This window comes from Periophthalmus magnuspinnatus, chromosome 23 (genome assembly GCF_009829125.3).
Source record: "Periophthalmus magnuspinnatus isolate fPerMag1 chromosome 23, fPerMag1.2.pri, whole genome shotgun sequence".
Classification (NCBI taxonomy): Eukaryota; Metazoa; Chordata; class Actinopteri; order Gobiiformes; family Gobiidae; genus Periophthalmus; species Periophthalmus magnuspinnatus.
The window spans coordinates 12,219,465-12,237,552 of NC_047148.1; the positions used below are offsets into that span (position 1 = coordinate 12,219,465).

At 37.7% G+C, this 18,088-nt stretch overlaps 1 protein-coding gene across 1 annotated transcript in view; it reads left to right on the forward strand.

Moving 5' to 3' along the window:
- lhfpl3 (LHFPL tetraspan subfamily member 3) overlaps positions 1 to 18,088 on the forward strand; it is a 28,007-nt gene that overhangs the window by 7,497 nt on the left and 2,422 nt on the right. The window contains exon 2 of the mRNA XM_033989729.2: positions 16,433 to 16,663. Coding sequence (XP_033845620.1) covers positions 16,433 to 16,663 — 231 coding nt within the window. The remainder of the gene's footprint in view (positions 1 to 16,432; positions 16,664 to 18,088) is intronic.

Below are 18,088 nucleotides of genomic sequence, written 5' to 3' on the forward strand. Positions count from 1 at the left end.
CTTATCAAAACTTACATATGCAAATTTTTATTTCCTCTTCTCTCATTGTGTGTGTCATCTGTTGCATTACTGAAATCACAGGCTCCATTACCTTGTCACTACAGGAGTGTGTTTATGATCCTGTTGTGAGCTCATTGCTGAGGGCAACTTTCCTGCCACAAATTAAACCTGCTGCACAAGCTCTAATTACATATTTCTTCTCTATGCCTCTATGACCTCATAAAGCTTTTAATAATCCTACCACGAATGTTACAACACAATTTAGATAATTACCAAAACTGTATTGTTTAACTTAGATTTAAAAGTCATGTTTTTTGTGTACTTTTACTACAATATGTCACACTTTCCGTGTACTTTAGCCTGTAAACTGGCGGGACAGAAATGGAGTAGTGTCTATGTCTGAGTTGATGGGGAGATAATGAGGTGATTTAAAGATGACTGGGAAGTACTTATCCACTGCACAAATGGGATGACTTTCTGTTTAATAATAGCGCTCCTAATCAGGTGGCACTTTTGGGAGATACTGGGAAACAGTTTCAGTCTGGTAAATCCAGACTGAAATCTATAGTGTTGTCAACTTGATTATGATACCAAGAAAAAGGTTCATTGTTCACTGCTGATTTTAAATACCACATTGTGTTCAAATGAGTATACAGTTTTAATACTGATAGTACTATTACTAATAAAAACTTGTCTCACTTCAGCAAAAAAGCTAACAGTTTTGTCTTTTGTCCAGCTCTGACAAAAATGAGAAGTGGTGGACAGGATGCATCTGTTCTGGCTTTCCCACTGTGCTGCTGTCTATCTGTTTGTTATTTATGCTTATTGCACTCCCCTCTGTAGTATCCCATTGTATAGTGTGTCCCATAGGGAGCGTCACTAAATAGCTCGCCTGCTTTCCAATGCTGCGTGAGGGATCAGTAACACGTCTCACAGCAGGAGGAAAGTGATAATCGGAAGCAACATAAGCCCATCCCAGAGAAAAAAAAAAAACTAAATGTGTTTGTAGAGCTTTCTCAATGTTTTGGGGGAGACTCAAACTAGGGCTGCATGATTAATCTCAAGACCGTGATTTATAATTACAAATTAAATTACCGCAATTAACTGGGAATGTCAAAATGTTACAACTACTGTGAAAATGAAATAAATTTTATGAATCCTTCATGTGAGTAGTTTTACTGTCAACATTTCTAAAATTATCAAATTAATGCGACATAAATGCTGGAAAAAAAACAAAAAACAACACTCTTTATACAGAGTACATACTGAATAAACTATTTTTGCTGCCCACAGTTATTATTATTATTATTATTATTATTATTATATTGTCATTCTCCTAAATTATTGATACTTGATTTGATACTATACAAAGGGAAATGTGTAACTTAGAAATTGCAATGTTTCCATTTACTCAAAGTATCAGATCTTACCCTCTACAAAAAACCAACAACTACTGAACTGCATATGATTATTAGTTTATCAGTTCATATTTCAGTTTTAAAATGCACCTGACTGGATTTGTGTAATCTCAATTCCAATGCTTATTGGAACATCATAATTAGAAAAAAAACAAAAACATTTTTAAACATGTGATTGAGCTACATCACTATTCAGCTCAATGTAGTTTAGTCAAAATGTGAGGGAAGCTAACTGAGCCAAACGCGCCACTACTAGACCCTGTCCTAATTAACTCAACTCAAGTAAACTTTTCAAGAATTTAGGCTGCCAAGAAGTCTGAAGCAAGAAAACTTTGGGGAATAGCAAGTTGTATATTTAGGATCTATCATTAATGAGGCAATGTCATTTCAGATGTGTGTCTACATGCTCTTGTTAAGGAAACTATTTAGGAAGATGTTTATCCCTCAAAGTTGTCTTTCAAACTTTCTCAAAAGGCAACTAGTGGTGATAAGCCATGTATTTGCGTTTGCGTTTTGAAAAGTTCTCACACAGTTCAGGCTGTCTCGAGTTCTTCAATTTTTGACACTTGCCTAGAAAAAGCCACAGATTGCTATAACCTCAAGTTACAATTATGAATATTATAAACACATTTTCTTCTGTCTCTGCATAATCAAATCTACTTATACACTTTTTAAAATATATGGTAAATGGAAAAGGTCTTACAGTTCAAGTTGCATAGTTCTTTAACATCAATATTCGACTCATGTCAAGAAAAAAGCATGCATTAGCTGTAAGCCTAACTATTATTATTATTATTATTATTATTGACAAAATGTATCAGGCTAAGTTTTAAGGTACATAGCATGCTCAAATCACTTTAAACGTGTTAATTTTTGGTCTGTGTCTCCACAGAGATGTTTTTGCTTCAATTGGAATGTTCCACAATATGGCATTCAACTTGTCTGTCTTCAACAAGCAAGTGGTGCCTCCTAAGCCAAGTGAAAGTTCAGATTTGTGAAGAGGCAAGTCACTGTAAGAAAGAATAAATGTTATTCAAGATATTTTTTAGCAATAAAAACATCTGTTATTTAATAAATCTATGATAGATTTTTCTTGCCATATTGTGAAGCATAATGAAGCATAATCGATCCCCGGGTCACCAGGCCTTTCTGTGTGGAGTTTTTCATGTTTCTCCCCGTGTCTGGATGGGTTTCCTCCGGGTACTCCGGTTTCCCCCATCAACCAAAACATGAACGCCCTTCGAGACAACTGTTGTTGTGATTTTGGGCGTTACAAAAATAAATGAATTGAATTGAATTGAATTGAATCATTAATGCGTATGTATTTGTGAAACTTTAGCTTCTAATCATCGTTCAGAATGATTTTGAATACTGCTCTAATCCTACTGTCAGTTAGTATTATTCACCTTGAACAAACACAAGTCTGTTGTCTTGTCCTCTGTGGTACCACACAGGAGGCTCTGAAGGCATGTCATGTGCAGCTCAGCATTAAAGCTGTGCACGCCTCATTAACATTTGATGATCCGTCTGCCTGAGAGTAATGTAATTAGTGTAACCAGGAAGAGAGAGAGGGTGAAGGAGAGAGTCTGTCCCCATGGCCTTGCACTGATCCTGCACTGAGCTTACAGGCCTGACCCCAATGCAGCCAGGCCACCTATAACCCACAACCTGCCAGAATTAACCACTGAAGCCAAATCTGAGATCTGACTTTCAATTTATCTTAATTGAAAGTGACTGATGACAACAGAAGTTTTGACCAACTGACTGAACATATGTTTCTTTTTAAAGCTTTTCTATACTGTTGACATCAGCTACATGTTAATAGTGCAACATTTGTTAAAATTCTGAGAATAATTATATAGAGGGGTGGGCGATATACTTTCTGTAATGAAGAAAGGTGGCCCAGTCTCATCTGATCTTTGAGGATTAGCAGGGTTTGGTCTGGGAATACCTTGTGCCACAGTCATTCTAGTGCATAATGATGTTGTGTAATAACTCCTTAGCCAAGACACTTCACCTTGCTTGCCAAGTATGAATGTAGTGTGAAAGTGAGTTTTTGCTTGTGATCGGAGGGGCCAATGCTGCAGATTGGGAGCCTCGCTTCCATTGGTCTACCCCAGAACAGCTGCGGCTACACAAGTGGCTTACCAACTAGAAAACGTAAGAATAGTCCAATGTAAAGTGCATTGAGTTATTGAGACTTATTACACTGCCAGGTTCTTTTTCTATTCTCAACCCTGCATTTGAGTACCTTTTCTGATGCTTTGCTGAAATATGAACAGATTACTTGGAAAATCCTCAAAAATATTAATATTTTTATTTTATGTCAACATCATCCAAGCTTATAGTAACTCATGCATAGTCATTAGCAATGCTAGCAGTAAAAGCAGCAGCACCAGTGGGAAAATAATGCAGTTGTGTCGAGGTCGCCATGCAAAGCTCTTGAATGAGGAAATATTTCCTATAGCAAAAATAGCAGCTCAGCAATGTGTTTTTAAACACATTTATAATGATCACTCTGGACCTTGAAAATTGAAAACATCCAACAGCCAGTCCCTCCTTCTCTGTTGGTTTAGACTGGGTCCAGAGCAGGCTATTCTTCCTCATAATTACAACAAGAAGTCTGTATATTTTGTTTAATTAGGACCTAAGGGCAGAGAGGGAGAGGTACTTCACACAATTAATGTGAGCCCTATGGGAGCCTTTGGTCTGTTTTTAAGAAAGAAACAGATAACAGGATATCAAGAAGACATGCTCCGCCTCTAAGAACATGCTGACGAGCTCAAGGGGTTTTCTATAACCCGCTTAAGAGCAATGCTTCATATGCAGTCATTTGTCTATCCCAGAGCTTTTCAGGTAATCCCATTAGACAATTAGCAAAGATCCTGCAGTATACTGTGTATGTGCCATGAAGGCTCCACTCCATCTGAGCTGTCCATTCTCACATCTATACACACCAGCCGATAAAGAGGCAATTTAAAATATAGCAATTTGAAATTGGCCTGTGCATTTCATCAAATTTTAAACAGTCAATTCTATTTGTCAATGATAAGATTTTGGTCTTTATATTTGGAAAGTCCACAGCCAATCTTGTGTGAGTAAAAGTATGTGGACAATTATACAGTATATCTACACTATATTATACCTGGCAAAAAAAATCAGGCAGAGGCCCTTTTAAATGTATGTATTGTATATGTGTATGAGTAATGAAAGCTGTATTTATTTATACAGTCAGAATAGAATTGAACATCTGGTCTTTGGTCATATTTCCCAAGGCCTAAGCTAGTGCATCTGTTTATCCAATCTTGAACTCCGAATGGGCCCAATAACTACTACTACCTACTATGGTCAGATGTACTAAAATACTAAAAAGATTGTTTTTTATTTACGTTATAATTACACAAAGTATGAGCCTTTTTTATGTCTTGAAACACTTGTCGTATGGTGAACACTTTTCTTTTCTCGCCCCTGGAGAGCAGAGGAGGGGCCAGAATAGATTTCCCATCAGTGGATTATCTTCCTGATCACTTGGTCCTGGTTGGAGATGACAAAGTGAGATTTATGTCCCCCTTCCTGAGCTTGGGGCAGGACAAGGGCGTGCTGACCCATTTGGAGATGTTGCGGTACATCTCTGTGTGTATCATTTTGTGTAGCTGTGTGTATGCAGGTACGACCAATGGCCTCATGGGAGCTCAGTGCTGGTTAATGAGTGAGGAGACGGCTGACACATGGAGCAGGTGTCATCATAGATCACACTGTGTTTTGACAAGCTCAAGCAGAATGATATACTCAGACACAACTGGGTTTATGCAGCAAACAGCAAGAAGGCTCACATCAACGGTACAATATAGAAGGAAGGAAAGGCTTGGGGATAGGATTTATATAAATATGAAAATTCTGCAAGTTGAAACTAGTACACAAAAGAGTTATTTTGAGAAGGGGTATTTGAGGTAAAACCAAATAATTATCCAGTTGAACAATGTCAGCTCCTTGCGATAGAGAAAGGCACAATTGGTTTAGCAACATTTGAAGGTTAAATGTTTGAAATTGTGACTAAGCAGTAGATTTAAACTACAAGTGCAAGTTCAATGCCATTCAGAAAATCTTTTTCCCTTGTAAAACATTTAACAGTTCAATTTATAGTGCAGCTTATTGCTTCAGCATACACCCCTATATTCTCTACTGATTTAAAAAAGAAAAACATTACACAGGCAATACAGATTTGTGTATAAATGCAACACTATTGGATATATATGGCTAATAATAAAGAAAGAGGAGCACAGCTAACACAATGTGCATTATTGATTGTCCTTCACACTGTTATTTAATGTTGAAAATTGAAACATTTTACACTTACACACAGCAGTTTGTCTGAATTTATTCCTGCAAAATGAAGTGATAGTTTGTAGTAGTGTTGTCCTAATACTAAAAATACTAAAATATATGGAGATATTATTGCTTTACCCTGAATGTTTCACAATACAACACTGAAGTGAACAGGCTTGATAATCAATACTAGTTTTTATACCACAATATATTTTAGTCTGAAGCTGCTGAACATTGACTATGAAAACCTACTTAAAACTATTCAATTTGAAAAGGTTGTATTTTTGTTTATTTTTGTCAATAAATGTGACAAGTAACAAAAAGGAAATGATGAATATGAATATCTTCACAGTCTACATACACAATCACACAGGTCATCTCCAGCAGAGGGATTTCCAATGTGCAAAACATGACCAAAAATATTAACACAGGAAACATATTGGCTGGGGGACTGTATCAAAGAAAGGCAGCAGATGAATACAGATGAACCAGGAGAGGACATCAAAAGAGCCCAACAGCCGCATGGGTCTGTTTTGATTTGAAGTCTTATTTGGAGAAGGGTGAAAGTGTTTGTGGAGAAGGATCCTCTGAGCATCACCTCACACCCAGGACATCTACACCCATTCTGATCTGAGGCTGGTTTTTACTCTTCATGCCCCAGTCCATAAAATGTATTAACAACATGGACCGATTGTGGAGATGTGTGGAGCCTGAGTGATTGTATATTATCCAGTTCTACATGTTTTTCTTTTTTCTTTTGTTATGCCACGTCATGCCATGTCTGTATGTTAATGCAACTGACCCCTGCTCCAAGCCAAGTTTCATCAGCAGGAGACAAAATAAAAGGAAACCTAGACCAAAACTACTTTAGGGCCTGCCAAAGCAGTTTAGTGAAAAGATGTCATGGTATAGTCTTACAAGCCTTTACATAAATCTATAGAATTACAGTATTAGCAAAATTAACACAAAAGAACCAGTGTTAAATAGAGTTGTCCTCCAAAGCCCATTTTCATTTATGTCATTCAGAAAACCCAAGTTAAAGGGCCATTTTGGACAATAATCTGTCTTTCTTCATGCATCATATGATGACATCACTGTGAGGACTCTGGAGGACTCTTAAGTTACTATCAAAGCAAAGGTTTAAACTAATTTGAACTAAATGAACTAAAAAGTTGCAACCTGTTATAACAAGAAATAAATCCTTTAAATTAAAACTAAGGTTTACACTAAAAGGGGGTTTGAGCTTAACCAGTTACAACAAAAAGGTTCAATTAATTTGACAGACAAAAGAAGACATGTTTTCCATGTCATCTTTTGTCTAAACCTTTCAATAATAAGCCAGCATTTCAAACTTATCCCCTCTTCTATGTTTTTTACGTTACTTTAAGCCAACTTTTGCTCCAGTAGATGCACCTATATTGGTCTATAGCATAGTAGTTTCTACTCCTACCTGATATTACCCTGTAATTATCACTCTAAGGTGTTACACAAGGTAGTTTGTTTACTGTCCTCGTAAAATGATGAAATGATAAGACATTTTCAACCCAGTGTCACATCTCTTGCATCTCTTCCCACCCTCTGCCTGGAAGAGGAGAGGCAGGAAGGTAGTATTTTCACACTTGTGCACCTATTATCACTTTGGATGCTTGGTGGTTGCCATGGTTACGCTGCTGGTTGCCGCGGCTAGCATCTTCTCTCTCCTCCTCCTGGTGTGAGAGATGCTCAGGATCAGCGGGGTCCGAGGCGCGGCAGACGGAGCAGGTCCCAATGTGGTCTACTGGGTCTGTCTCCATAGCGACAAAGCCTCGGGCTCCCAAACCTTGGTGTTGGTTTGTGAATTTTTGACAGTCAAAACAGGATCAGAGTGAATAGCCCATGTGGAAATAAGGAATTATTCTGAAAATCTTTGCTCCAATTTTTTTTTATTTTTTCCATAATGCCTTAGGATATTGTATAAAACAATCCTTATGCTGCCCAACTACCGGGCAGCAAAAGGTTGTCCGAATGTCCTACCCAGAATGAATTCAACTCAGAAAGAGGAGGCAAAAATTCTGCTAGGTTAGTTGTTCTCCTATTGATGCCAGGTGAATTTTCGGTAAGGAGACACTGCTCGCATCATGGTTCATTAGCACAAGGAGAAAAGAAGGGATGGAGGGAGGAAGCGACCTGCCATTCCTATAGGGACAAAAATGTGGTCCCCATGATATAAATCCATTATCATCAACAGCATGGTTTAAAGTTCAGGCATGACTTTTAATTGGTTAAACTTATGGTTTAGATTAAGGTAGTAGCAAGTAGTAACTATGGTGAAAGTTAGGATCAGTTTGTAGGAGATGAATGTAAGCCAATGTAATATCCCAAGAAGCATGGAAACCCAACATGTGTGTGTATGTGTGTGTGTGTGCACGCCATCAGATCTGAGTCACATTAGAAGTTTCTGAAATGGAGTGAAGAAATCCCAGCGGCCTGACTTCAAAGGCAGGAGGCGGTTTTGGAGAGAAAATAAGGACAACCGTTAAAGATTCAGAGGAACTGCCAAAGTTGTCTGCAGCTTCAAGAGCACTGTCACCAGATCTGAGGCAGCAGAGAGGGCGCAGCGTAAGATTAAAAACTTTTGATCAACATAAAACATGCTCGGCTCATTTTACCTATACAGCAGTGTGGAGGTTAGTTGTAAACCCGGGCTTCCCTCCACCTATCCCTGTGTGAAAAACAAAATCCCTCTTTTCTGTCAGAGTGAGGCTCATCTGCTGATTCTTGTGCTGCAGAGGGGTCTGGAGGTGTGGCTTAACCTTTGTGCGAATGTTCAAGGCTGAGTTGTGAGATCAGGCCTGGGTAGATTTACAATGAGAGGAAGTAGTAAATTACAAAAGACACCTGCTCTAAATCACTGCCAATGTCACCATCAACCTTACAGGCGGGTAAAATGTGTTTCTTGAAAAAGTAGCAAAACGTAAAGGCTTGTTTATATGGAGGTGCGATTGCTTTTTCCTGAATGATCCACAGTATGGCATTAAACATAGGTGACACCATCAGGCCAAGTTAAAGGGCAGATTTGTGAAGAGGAATTCATGGGTTTCAGTGTATTTTAAAAACACACTGAAATAAATGCAACATCGATAGGTTTAATGTCATTCTGTTAAACATTACAGGAAAAAGCACTAACATGTTTTTGTATTCATGGTCTTTGTTACTTGCTGAGCATTAACTGATTATAATGTATCTTTGTAAATCTGGACATGATTTGGTATATTATTCAATGACCTAGTGACTAAAATCATTTTGTCTGTCTGTCCTTGAGATAAAATTTAATCAAAATCTGAGTCTGAAGATATTGGCGTAGATGCAGTTTTTAAAATGTAATTCTCTTTTAATTGGGTCATTTCAGTTTCAGCAAGGATTAGATTGCTTTCCACTTTATAATCTAACACATATCTCAGAATGATATGTAGATGAACAACGATAAACCAAAATTGCCAGTTCTGCAGCTTTACCTTTGTAAAGCATGCGCTCACAGCTTATGTAAGTGTACCCTCAGTCTATTTAGCATCGACTTCAAAGCAGAGCCATTTTAGCCCCCGCTGGGTTGTGAGCTCTGTATTAAGTTTAAATAAAGGTGTGGATAACCTTCAACCAAAGTCAGCTGTATTTCCTGCTCTAATATAATCATAAGTCTTGAAGTTGTGTTTGGCCTGAGTACAGAGCAGAGCCACACACTTGGCACCCTCAGTTGATTAGATTGTAAATTTGATCCTCAATCAATTTTATGGCACTCTCTTCTCCTGGGAGCTACCCCCAAAGTAGAACATCTTAGACGCAGTAGTTCATTCATATTCTTCCAGGGGTGAAGTCAAATGCATTGGACAGTGAGTTGAGATGGTATAGTCTTCTTACAAATCTACTTGATATATCTTGATCAAATGGCCTTCATAACCACCTTGGAAAATATTTGAAACAGACAATAAAAATAGGTTTAAACAGATCTATCCAAGCGGCAAACCAGGACTAGTCAACAGGAGAAACGGGATGACCAGGACTATAATCTATAATTAAACCAGTACCTGCTTTGAGAACAACATAGGTTTCACAAAGGACTGCATCAGAACTAAACCAATAGTCTATATTCTGTTATTATATTCAAACATTGTCTCTTCGTTTGTACAATAGCAGAGACCCACAGATTGTGTAAAGCATTGTCCAGACAAGCTCACGCTCCATTTGCCAATAATATTTTCAGCAACAGATCTAGACATCACACTGTTCACTTCTCACCCACATATCTCGCTTTCCTACATTTTTGCTTTATCTGGCTTCGTCTTTATTATTCATAACAAGAGCTAGTTATTACAGGAGAAACAAGGGGATATAGCAATATGCAAATTATGTTGTGTTGCAGATAGCTTGTATGACATGAATACAGAGTGACCGCAGTGAGTGACCTCTGTGGTTTTCACCTCTCGAGGGATTGGTGCCACAAATATGTAGTCAGCTGCTATTGTGGAGATTTCAGCACCACAGTGAGTGGACAGCTCCCAGGCAAACGCATACAAATAGACAGGGTTGCATGAAGAAGTCTAGAACATTATGTGTGAACATTATAGTGGCCACTAGAACTTCATCCTAATCTTCAAGATTATCAACTAATTTTAATATTTTGGTTCCTTTATTTCTTTATAATGACAGTATAGCTCTCGTCATTCTTCTATATCCCTTATGGCCTGTGTAAATAGCCTGCATGGTTAGAACCTAGTTTTGTTGTGATGGTTTGGTCCTGCTCTAGGCCTGTTCTAGTCCTCTTTTAGTCCTGGTCTAGTTCACGTTCTGCTCGAGGTTTAGTACCATAATTGATGTGTGTGCAAGTGTAAATGCATCGAAAGAGACTGGGTTACTGACTTATTGCAGGTTTAATTATTTCATACTGTGGCTCATGGAATTACAGATAAAGTAGGGAAAGGACACATTATTTTCCTTAAATACAGTTAAAACTATGTTCTTATTCTGATATCTTGCAATGTGTGATATCAGTACAGTTAATATATCAGAAGATTTATATTTTGTGTTGTATCCTAAAATGAAAGATCCCGTTTTGTACACCATAGGCCCACATGCTGAAGTCTTTTCACAGTTTTTGGATGTGCTGCTGTCAGAGAGAGGTGTTAATGAAGCTGGTGTAGTGGGACTGTATCACAGGATGTTTAGGTTTCAGCTCACATACTTGTTCACCGTGGGACCCGCTCTTATAGCCCTCTGCATATGCTCATTTATGCCCCAATTAACTCGCATTCATTTTACTGACGATAATTCACTGTTACTACTATGTACACAGGGTGTTCCATACGAGCCACTGTGCAGCACCTGAACCCTGTCATTTGTTCAAAGGAGCTTGAATGTGTGGACAGCTATATTAAGTCATATTATTTGAACGCAGAACTGTAGTTGTAGTTTCATGGTTGACTGAAGATATGCCCTGTGCATCGATTAGTGAACTTAAAAGGGGAAACTAACCACGCTAACTCATTCCCTGCCTTCTGCTGTCTATATCAATCCAAAATATATAATTAGTACTATAATACAATTTTGGTTGATTTTATCTTCCACTGAATCGACTAAGTGATTAAAAGCTTGCAGCCTATTTGAGTGGTGTGTGCAGTGCATGCAGCATTTCCGACACACATTTTGGACTCTATATAAGCTAGCAGCTGTTAACTAGAAGCTTTGTTAAAAAGAGAGTCTGGAATGATTTTGAGCTTGTCCTCCATTTCAGCCTATGTGGAAAATACATAACCAGTGGATGAGAATATTAACTTGTGCTAAATCATCAACCAGGCACATTTCCTGAATCATAAAACCCTGCAGCAGTTAGATGGACAAATGTGGCTGCCTAGAGTCCTACGGGAGGCAACAGAGAGTGAGCCTCTATAATTGACCTGTTCACCCCCCCCTGTCGCTGAGAAATGTCCCGACAATTTAGAGTGAACACAGCCAATTTAATCTGCACTCACTTACAATGGCTACATACATATTTCAATTACTTTGCAGCAGTAGAAGACTAAGAAAGGATGCAGGCAAGTGCTTCAAAGGGCCTGTTAAAAATGTAAAGAAATCAAAATATTAAAAGGACAGGTGCACTTCGATCTTAAAGGACCTTTATCACATAAAATTGATTCTTGTGAGCTTTAAGCCATGTTAGAATATTGTTACATTATCAAAACATACTTGGAGTTGTGTTTTGTTTTGTTCACACATTTGAGTTACCTTGCATTATTAGCTGTTCTTAATGTTTTATATGGTCTTATTTTTTTGTTTTTTTTGTATTGTATTTTAAACAGGGCACCCATAAAAAAGAGCCCAAGTGCTCTCATTGGGTTCCCCTGTATAATTAAATAAATAAATAAACACATAAATAAATAAATCATCCGAATGATTCTAGTGAAGGTGTATGGACTTTAAAAACACAGTGGAGCACTTCCTGTATTACCATGTGACATCACAAGATGAAACAGAGTGTTTTCCATTTGAGAGAAGAACTCTAGCCTGAGCCTAAATATGCAGGGTTTGTGTGTTAGAATGAAATTTAAAAATAGTCCAGGTATGTTTTTGATGAGGAAACAACATTATGACACAGACCAGAAAATAATGTAATATATGCCCTTGAAGAGATTTTAAAAAGACAAGCTAACTATTCATAAAAAATCCAATGTAGACTAGTGCAAAATGCAGTCAAAAATTAAATTCCAAGTTACCCTGTGAGATGAAAGTCTTTATTTTGACAGGTACATTGACACGTAGAGCCTAAGTGCTTCGACACACACATGCGAGCTGTGCAAATCTTTTTTTACTCTTTTATTTAAAATTGGAGGGTGATGAAAAAAAAATAAAAAATGACGAACTTAGAACTCACATCACTGTAAATGAAAGTTAATTATTCACAGCTTTATGAAAGAATTCACACTTTGAGATTACTTAAAGCCACCTGTCACACACTGAGAGGCATGAGTGGACACAGAAAAATATGTGCATTCAACCGAACATCCTGGATTCACAAAATATAACCAGCTCTTATGATTTTGTTATCATACAAATAAAAAATTGATTGCAAAAAAATGCTGTCTGTGTCTAGAGAGAGCAAGTTGTCAAAATGGTGAAACAAATAATAGATATAGATGGTCTAAAAGGTGGTCTAACTAAAAGCCTTAACCTGCCACCATTTTGTAATCTCTTGCTTGTTTCAGTTAGTCTATTTTTATAACTTGTATGTTTTTATTATTAGTAAATACAATCTTAAACACATGGTCAAAGCTAAAACTCAAAATTTCTTATCCACTTCTTATCTCACAATTGAAACACTATAGTACTTAGGTCTGAAATCAAATATACAGTGAACTATGGTTTGGAGTTGTCTGTTCTGTGTTGTAATATTAATGAAACCTTTGAATGCAGAGATGAATAGGTTAGAGGGAATATTTATGCAATACTTGACCCTGCAGCTGCACTAACTTGCGAACTTAAAACGCCTTTTTCATGTTTCTTCATCACCTAAACACATCAACTCAAGATAGAACATTGTCTTTGACCTCCTGTAGTAGGTCTTTGAGATTCAGCTTTGCAAACAGCATCTGAAAGAAAGATATTAAATGTCTTCAGCTGAAAGATTAGATAGGATTTTTGTTGTTGTGCACTTTTATAGACCACAGGGGCTTTTTCAGTTTTATACTGTGGTCTGAAGCTAAATTAATGATGTGTGCAGCCAGTGTAAAGAGTCGAGATTAACATTTCATTTCTAAGACAGCACTTAAACACCATTTAGTTAGAGACTCTGCTCAGTGTCTTCTTCAAAACAGCTTCCTGCTTAAATCCTGCAAAACCAAGAAGTATTTTTATGAATTCAGATGAGAGGAGAGAAACGAGCTCTGCCTCTTTGATCACCTCCATCTCTGTTCAACTTCAGCTCAGCGGGAAGGTTGCCGTAGAGACTTGTGTGGTTATAAATACAAGAGCGGGAGCCTGAGGAGCTGCCTGTTTCACATAGAGGGCCACTGAGAATAGTGTAGCACAACCCTGGTGTAAACAACTACATGGTTACATACAGGACTGCTGAACAGTAACAGTTGCATGTGGAGGAAATATTAAATAAACAATCTTTTTTTGCTTCTAGGTATGATTTGGTTTTAAAAATAGCCAGTTTGCCTTGTGTGGCCCTTTGGAAAATAATCTGATCCAACATAGTAAGCAATGCCAACAACAGCAAGTAAACCCCGGCACAAAGTTACTCAAAACTATTGATTTAAAGATTTGGCCATTACAAACATTTCCTTAAATCTAATGCTGTAATTACACCATTGTGGCTAATGTAGAGCTACTAGTTTAGTCAGTCATTGTGAAAACTGACCCATAAACTGAAAAAAGAGGGTGTGAAGTTTCTATCAATAATGTAACCTGAAAGCAGGAAGAAGTGGGTAGCTACTTGAATTTACCAGCAGAGGCACGTGCACGTGGGAAATGTAGGCCTCTTGGATAGACTTGTATAGACCTTTGCATCAATAATGGTTATTATTCCTGCACCCGGTTGTAGTAGATAGATAGTGCAAGGGGAATCCGCGTGGTTTGTCCTGAGGGGTATTAAACAGGCCGATAGTGGAGATTCCTGTGTAAATTCACTGAATAAATTATGGGTTTTACAGACTTCAGCTTTTGTTCCTGGTTCTGTGTCCAATGAGATGGAGCTTCAAGTTGTTTTCTTTTGTTTGTCCATGTTAAATAAATATTTTCATCAAGTAATTTACAAATGCCATTGTATTGGTGACTGTGGTTTTTCAAGTTATACTAATTTATTTGACACATTTATACATTTTTTCTGTATTGTTCCTTTGTAAATGCTCTTGACGTTTGCTGCTAACCTCTTGGTTATTTTGATCTCAACGGTGCTTTCCTAGTTAAATAACAGTTAAATAAAAAATAAAGAAATAAAATAAAGTGTTGTAACAATCTAAATATTAAAATTTAACTTGATTCTATAACAAAAGAAAAAAGGGATCTAATGTTGATAGCTTTAGTGTTTGTTTAGAATCTGTATTATATTTTTTGCATCTCTCCTATAATGTACAATAGCCCCAACCTGAAGAAACATGTTTACATTCATTATCTCTGCTTTAGGACAGATTTTAAGTACTTTTCCTCTGTTTCGGGGGCATGCATAAACGTTACCTTGGGAGAAATCTTCACTGTTGTAAATTGTGTGCCTGTAGATAGATCTGGGCTGTTTGTGTTTGGACCCTCCTCATAGCCCTCTCATTGATTTAATGGGATCTTTACGGTGCAGGGCTCTTATTGTGGCTCTTAATGCTGCTTCACTGGCTTTGCTCCTCTGCCCCGTCAGCCGTTTTCTGTGTGATAAGCCTCTCCATCTAACACCACTGCCCTCTTTGGCCCATGTTAAGGACTTTACACTCTCTTTCTCTCTCTAGCTCTTTCTTGCAGAAGACAAGACTTATTTTCAAGCTTCTCTTTTGTGGCCACTTCTCCCAAATTGTTGTTTGTCACTATAGATTGTTTCCTGTTGTGTTATTTCAAAAGTTCTGAGCCACTTCAGGGGTTGTTCATTGATCTGTCTTTGTCTAAGAGGGTAAGGAAGTTAGTGCCGTACTATTTTTTTATATTCTGATTGTGAAAGTCATAAACAGAGCAGCAGGGAGCTGTTGATTGAACCAGGAAGTGAATAAGACACAAATAAGACACAAGGAAGATTTTCTGTTTAATCTGTTTATGTTACCATGGCAAACAGACACAAATGTGCAGATGCATGTATTTAAACAGTTAATTATTAGGCCCTATCACCACAAGCTGCTTAATTTCGAGTACTTTTACATTTGGTGCAATCACAATTATACCAAAACGTATTTTCATTGATGACTCGTATCTGCATAATTAATTGATAAATCATTGCTTCAGTAAGTAAGGTAAGGTAAAGGTAAGGTATACTTTATTGATCCCTCATGAAGGAAATTCTCTGCATTTGACCCATGCTTCAACCAGTGCCTCTGGAGCAACCTGTCAGGTGCAGTGAGCTATAAGTGAGAACATGCAGCACAGAAAGGCCCAGGTGCCCCAAAGCACTGAACCAGGAACCTTCTTGCTGTGAGTGCCAGCGACTTAGCCACTGTGTTGTCAAATAAAACATAAATATAATCTAATGACTATAATAAACCTTATGAACTGATAACTTTTGCACTGATTTTCTGCCCATCCTGTATATTTTGCAATTGCAAATCAAAGTGTATTAATGCATGCCCTTATTTTTATTTCACCATAGTTTATATTAGATTGTTTTATGTTGCACTCAAGTAAGTTCCTAGTTTGTGAATTTTGTTCATTGACAGCAATAAAACTTAACCCTAAAGCAGATCAGGGTCAGAATCAGAGTATCAGGACACATTCAATGGATCAACACTGTGATTTCAAACACATTGACCAGATCTGTAATGTGGATTTACATAAAATAATTTCAAGTCGCAATGAGACAATTTTGGAAACAATAATGGTAATTTGGCTTCATGCTGCAGCTGTGTTTTTGATCAAGACATTTCACCCACATTGTGTATGTGCAGAGACAGAGTGGCAGCCTTGCTTCTACTATATTTTAGTTATCCCTTAGAGTCAGCTTTAAGAACACCCTCCATATTTGTGTGCAGGTACCTGTCTGATCCTGGGCTGCATGATCTACCCTGACGGCTGGGACAGTGATGAGGTGAAGCGCATGTGTGGGGAGCAGACGGATAAATACACTCTGGGGGCGTGCTCTGTGCGCTGGGCTTACATCCTGGCCATCATGGGCATCATGGACGCCCTCATCCTCTCCTTCCTTGCCTTTGTGCTAGGAAACCGCCAGGACAGCCTGATGTCCGAGGAGCTGCTGGGAGACAGTAAGACAAGCATGTTCACTGTTTGGGCGAATGTGTAGCTGTGAAATATCTGTTAGAGATTTCCCAACAGTCAGATTCTGCATATAGGTTGCGTTAACACATGTCAAGTGGGGGACAGGGGCCTTTAACTCTATGGGAGATTCAGTGTTTCTAAAGAAATGTACGAACAAAAAATCCATAAATGTTAAAGCAGACCTATTATGCAAAATTGGCTTTTTAGAACTTTAGCCATGCTCTAGTTTCCCCTCACCATTTGCTCTCTCGAAGTTATATTTTTGGTGAATTGTGAATTTGAGCAGTCTTTAAATCGCTCATTTTCAAAATCAGTCAATTACCGATCAATCCCTGTTTTTACTGCCACCGGCATACGCCCACTACTCTGTATTTCCTTTGTTCTCCAATTTAATTTTCTTGATCTGGTGATACGTGCAGGATTCAGCAGCGTTGCATAGTCATTTTGGTGTAAAAGGAAAAAAAATCCACTGCTATCCATTCATCAGCTTGCATTGGACACCACTATTTTCTAACGCAGAAGTCAGCGGATTTGCTTTTTTTACTACGTTGTTTTAGATGAATATGTGATTTCAGATTATGATTATATAGCAGACACAAGCACAATAGATCTTCTTTAAACTTGTTCATTATTTGTTAGGGATTGACTCAAATTTAAGGCTTAAAATGCTTTCAACTGACAACAATAATGTCTTTGGTGCTGAATAATGCCGCCATTTTATTAAGCTACTGTGACAAAATAATTTCAGTTCAGTTTAATTAATTTGACAGCCAAGACATTAAACTTGGATAAACCCAGTAATTTCAGAGATTCAACCATAATCCAGGTCAACAAATTTGCAGTCAACATTAGGGAAAGTCCCTTAAACTGTTGTCATATTAGTAGGATGTAATGTCATATGAACTCAAACTTGCAGCCACACTTCAAACACTAATGCATTCAGTTGCACCGCTATATTAAAAATAATTGATGTGTATACGTCTCATCTCAACAAGTCAACAGAACATCTCCATACAGGGTTTAAATCGTTGATTCTTGACCTTTCAACCTTTAGGTCCAACTCTTCCATTCAGCTCTTTTTTCATGTGGCTTTATCACCACATTAGGGGCTGAAAAAATAGGAAACATCCAAAATGACACTTTGCATTCATAACAAATCTGTTTTCAAGCCAATGGAGAAGTTACATCTACTTGATGATTGATTGTATAAAAATAAATGTAAGTATGAAGATAACAGGTTACAAAGAACTACACAAAACTAACTAATTTCTCTGCAAGACTGTGCCTGATTAGTGGATTTTCCATTTGAGCTTTACATTTTAATCAGGGAGGGAAGATCAAAAGATGTCAGCTAGCCTCTATATCCAACCATTATAACAGAAAATTAAAACCGTATCGTTTTTGCTTCAAGA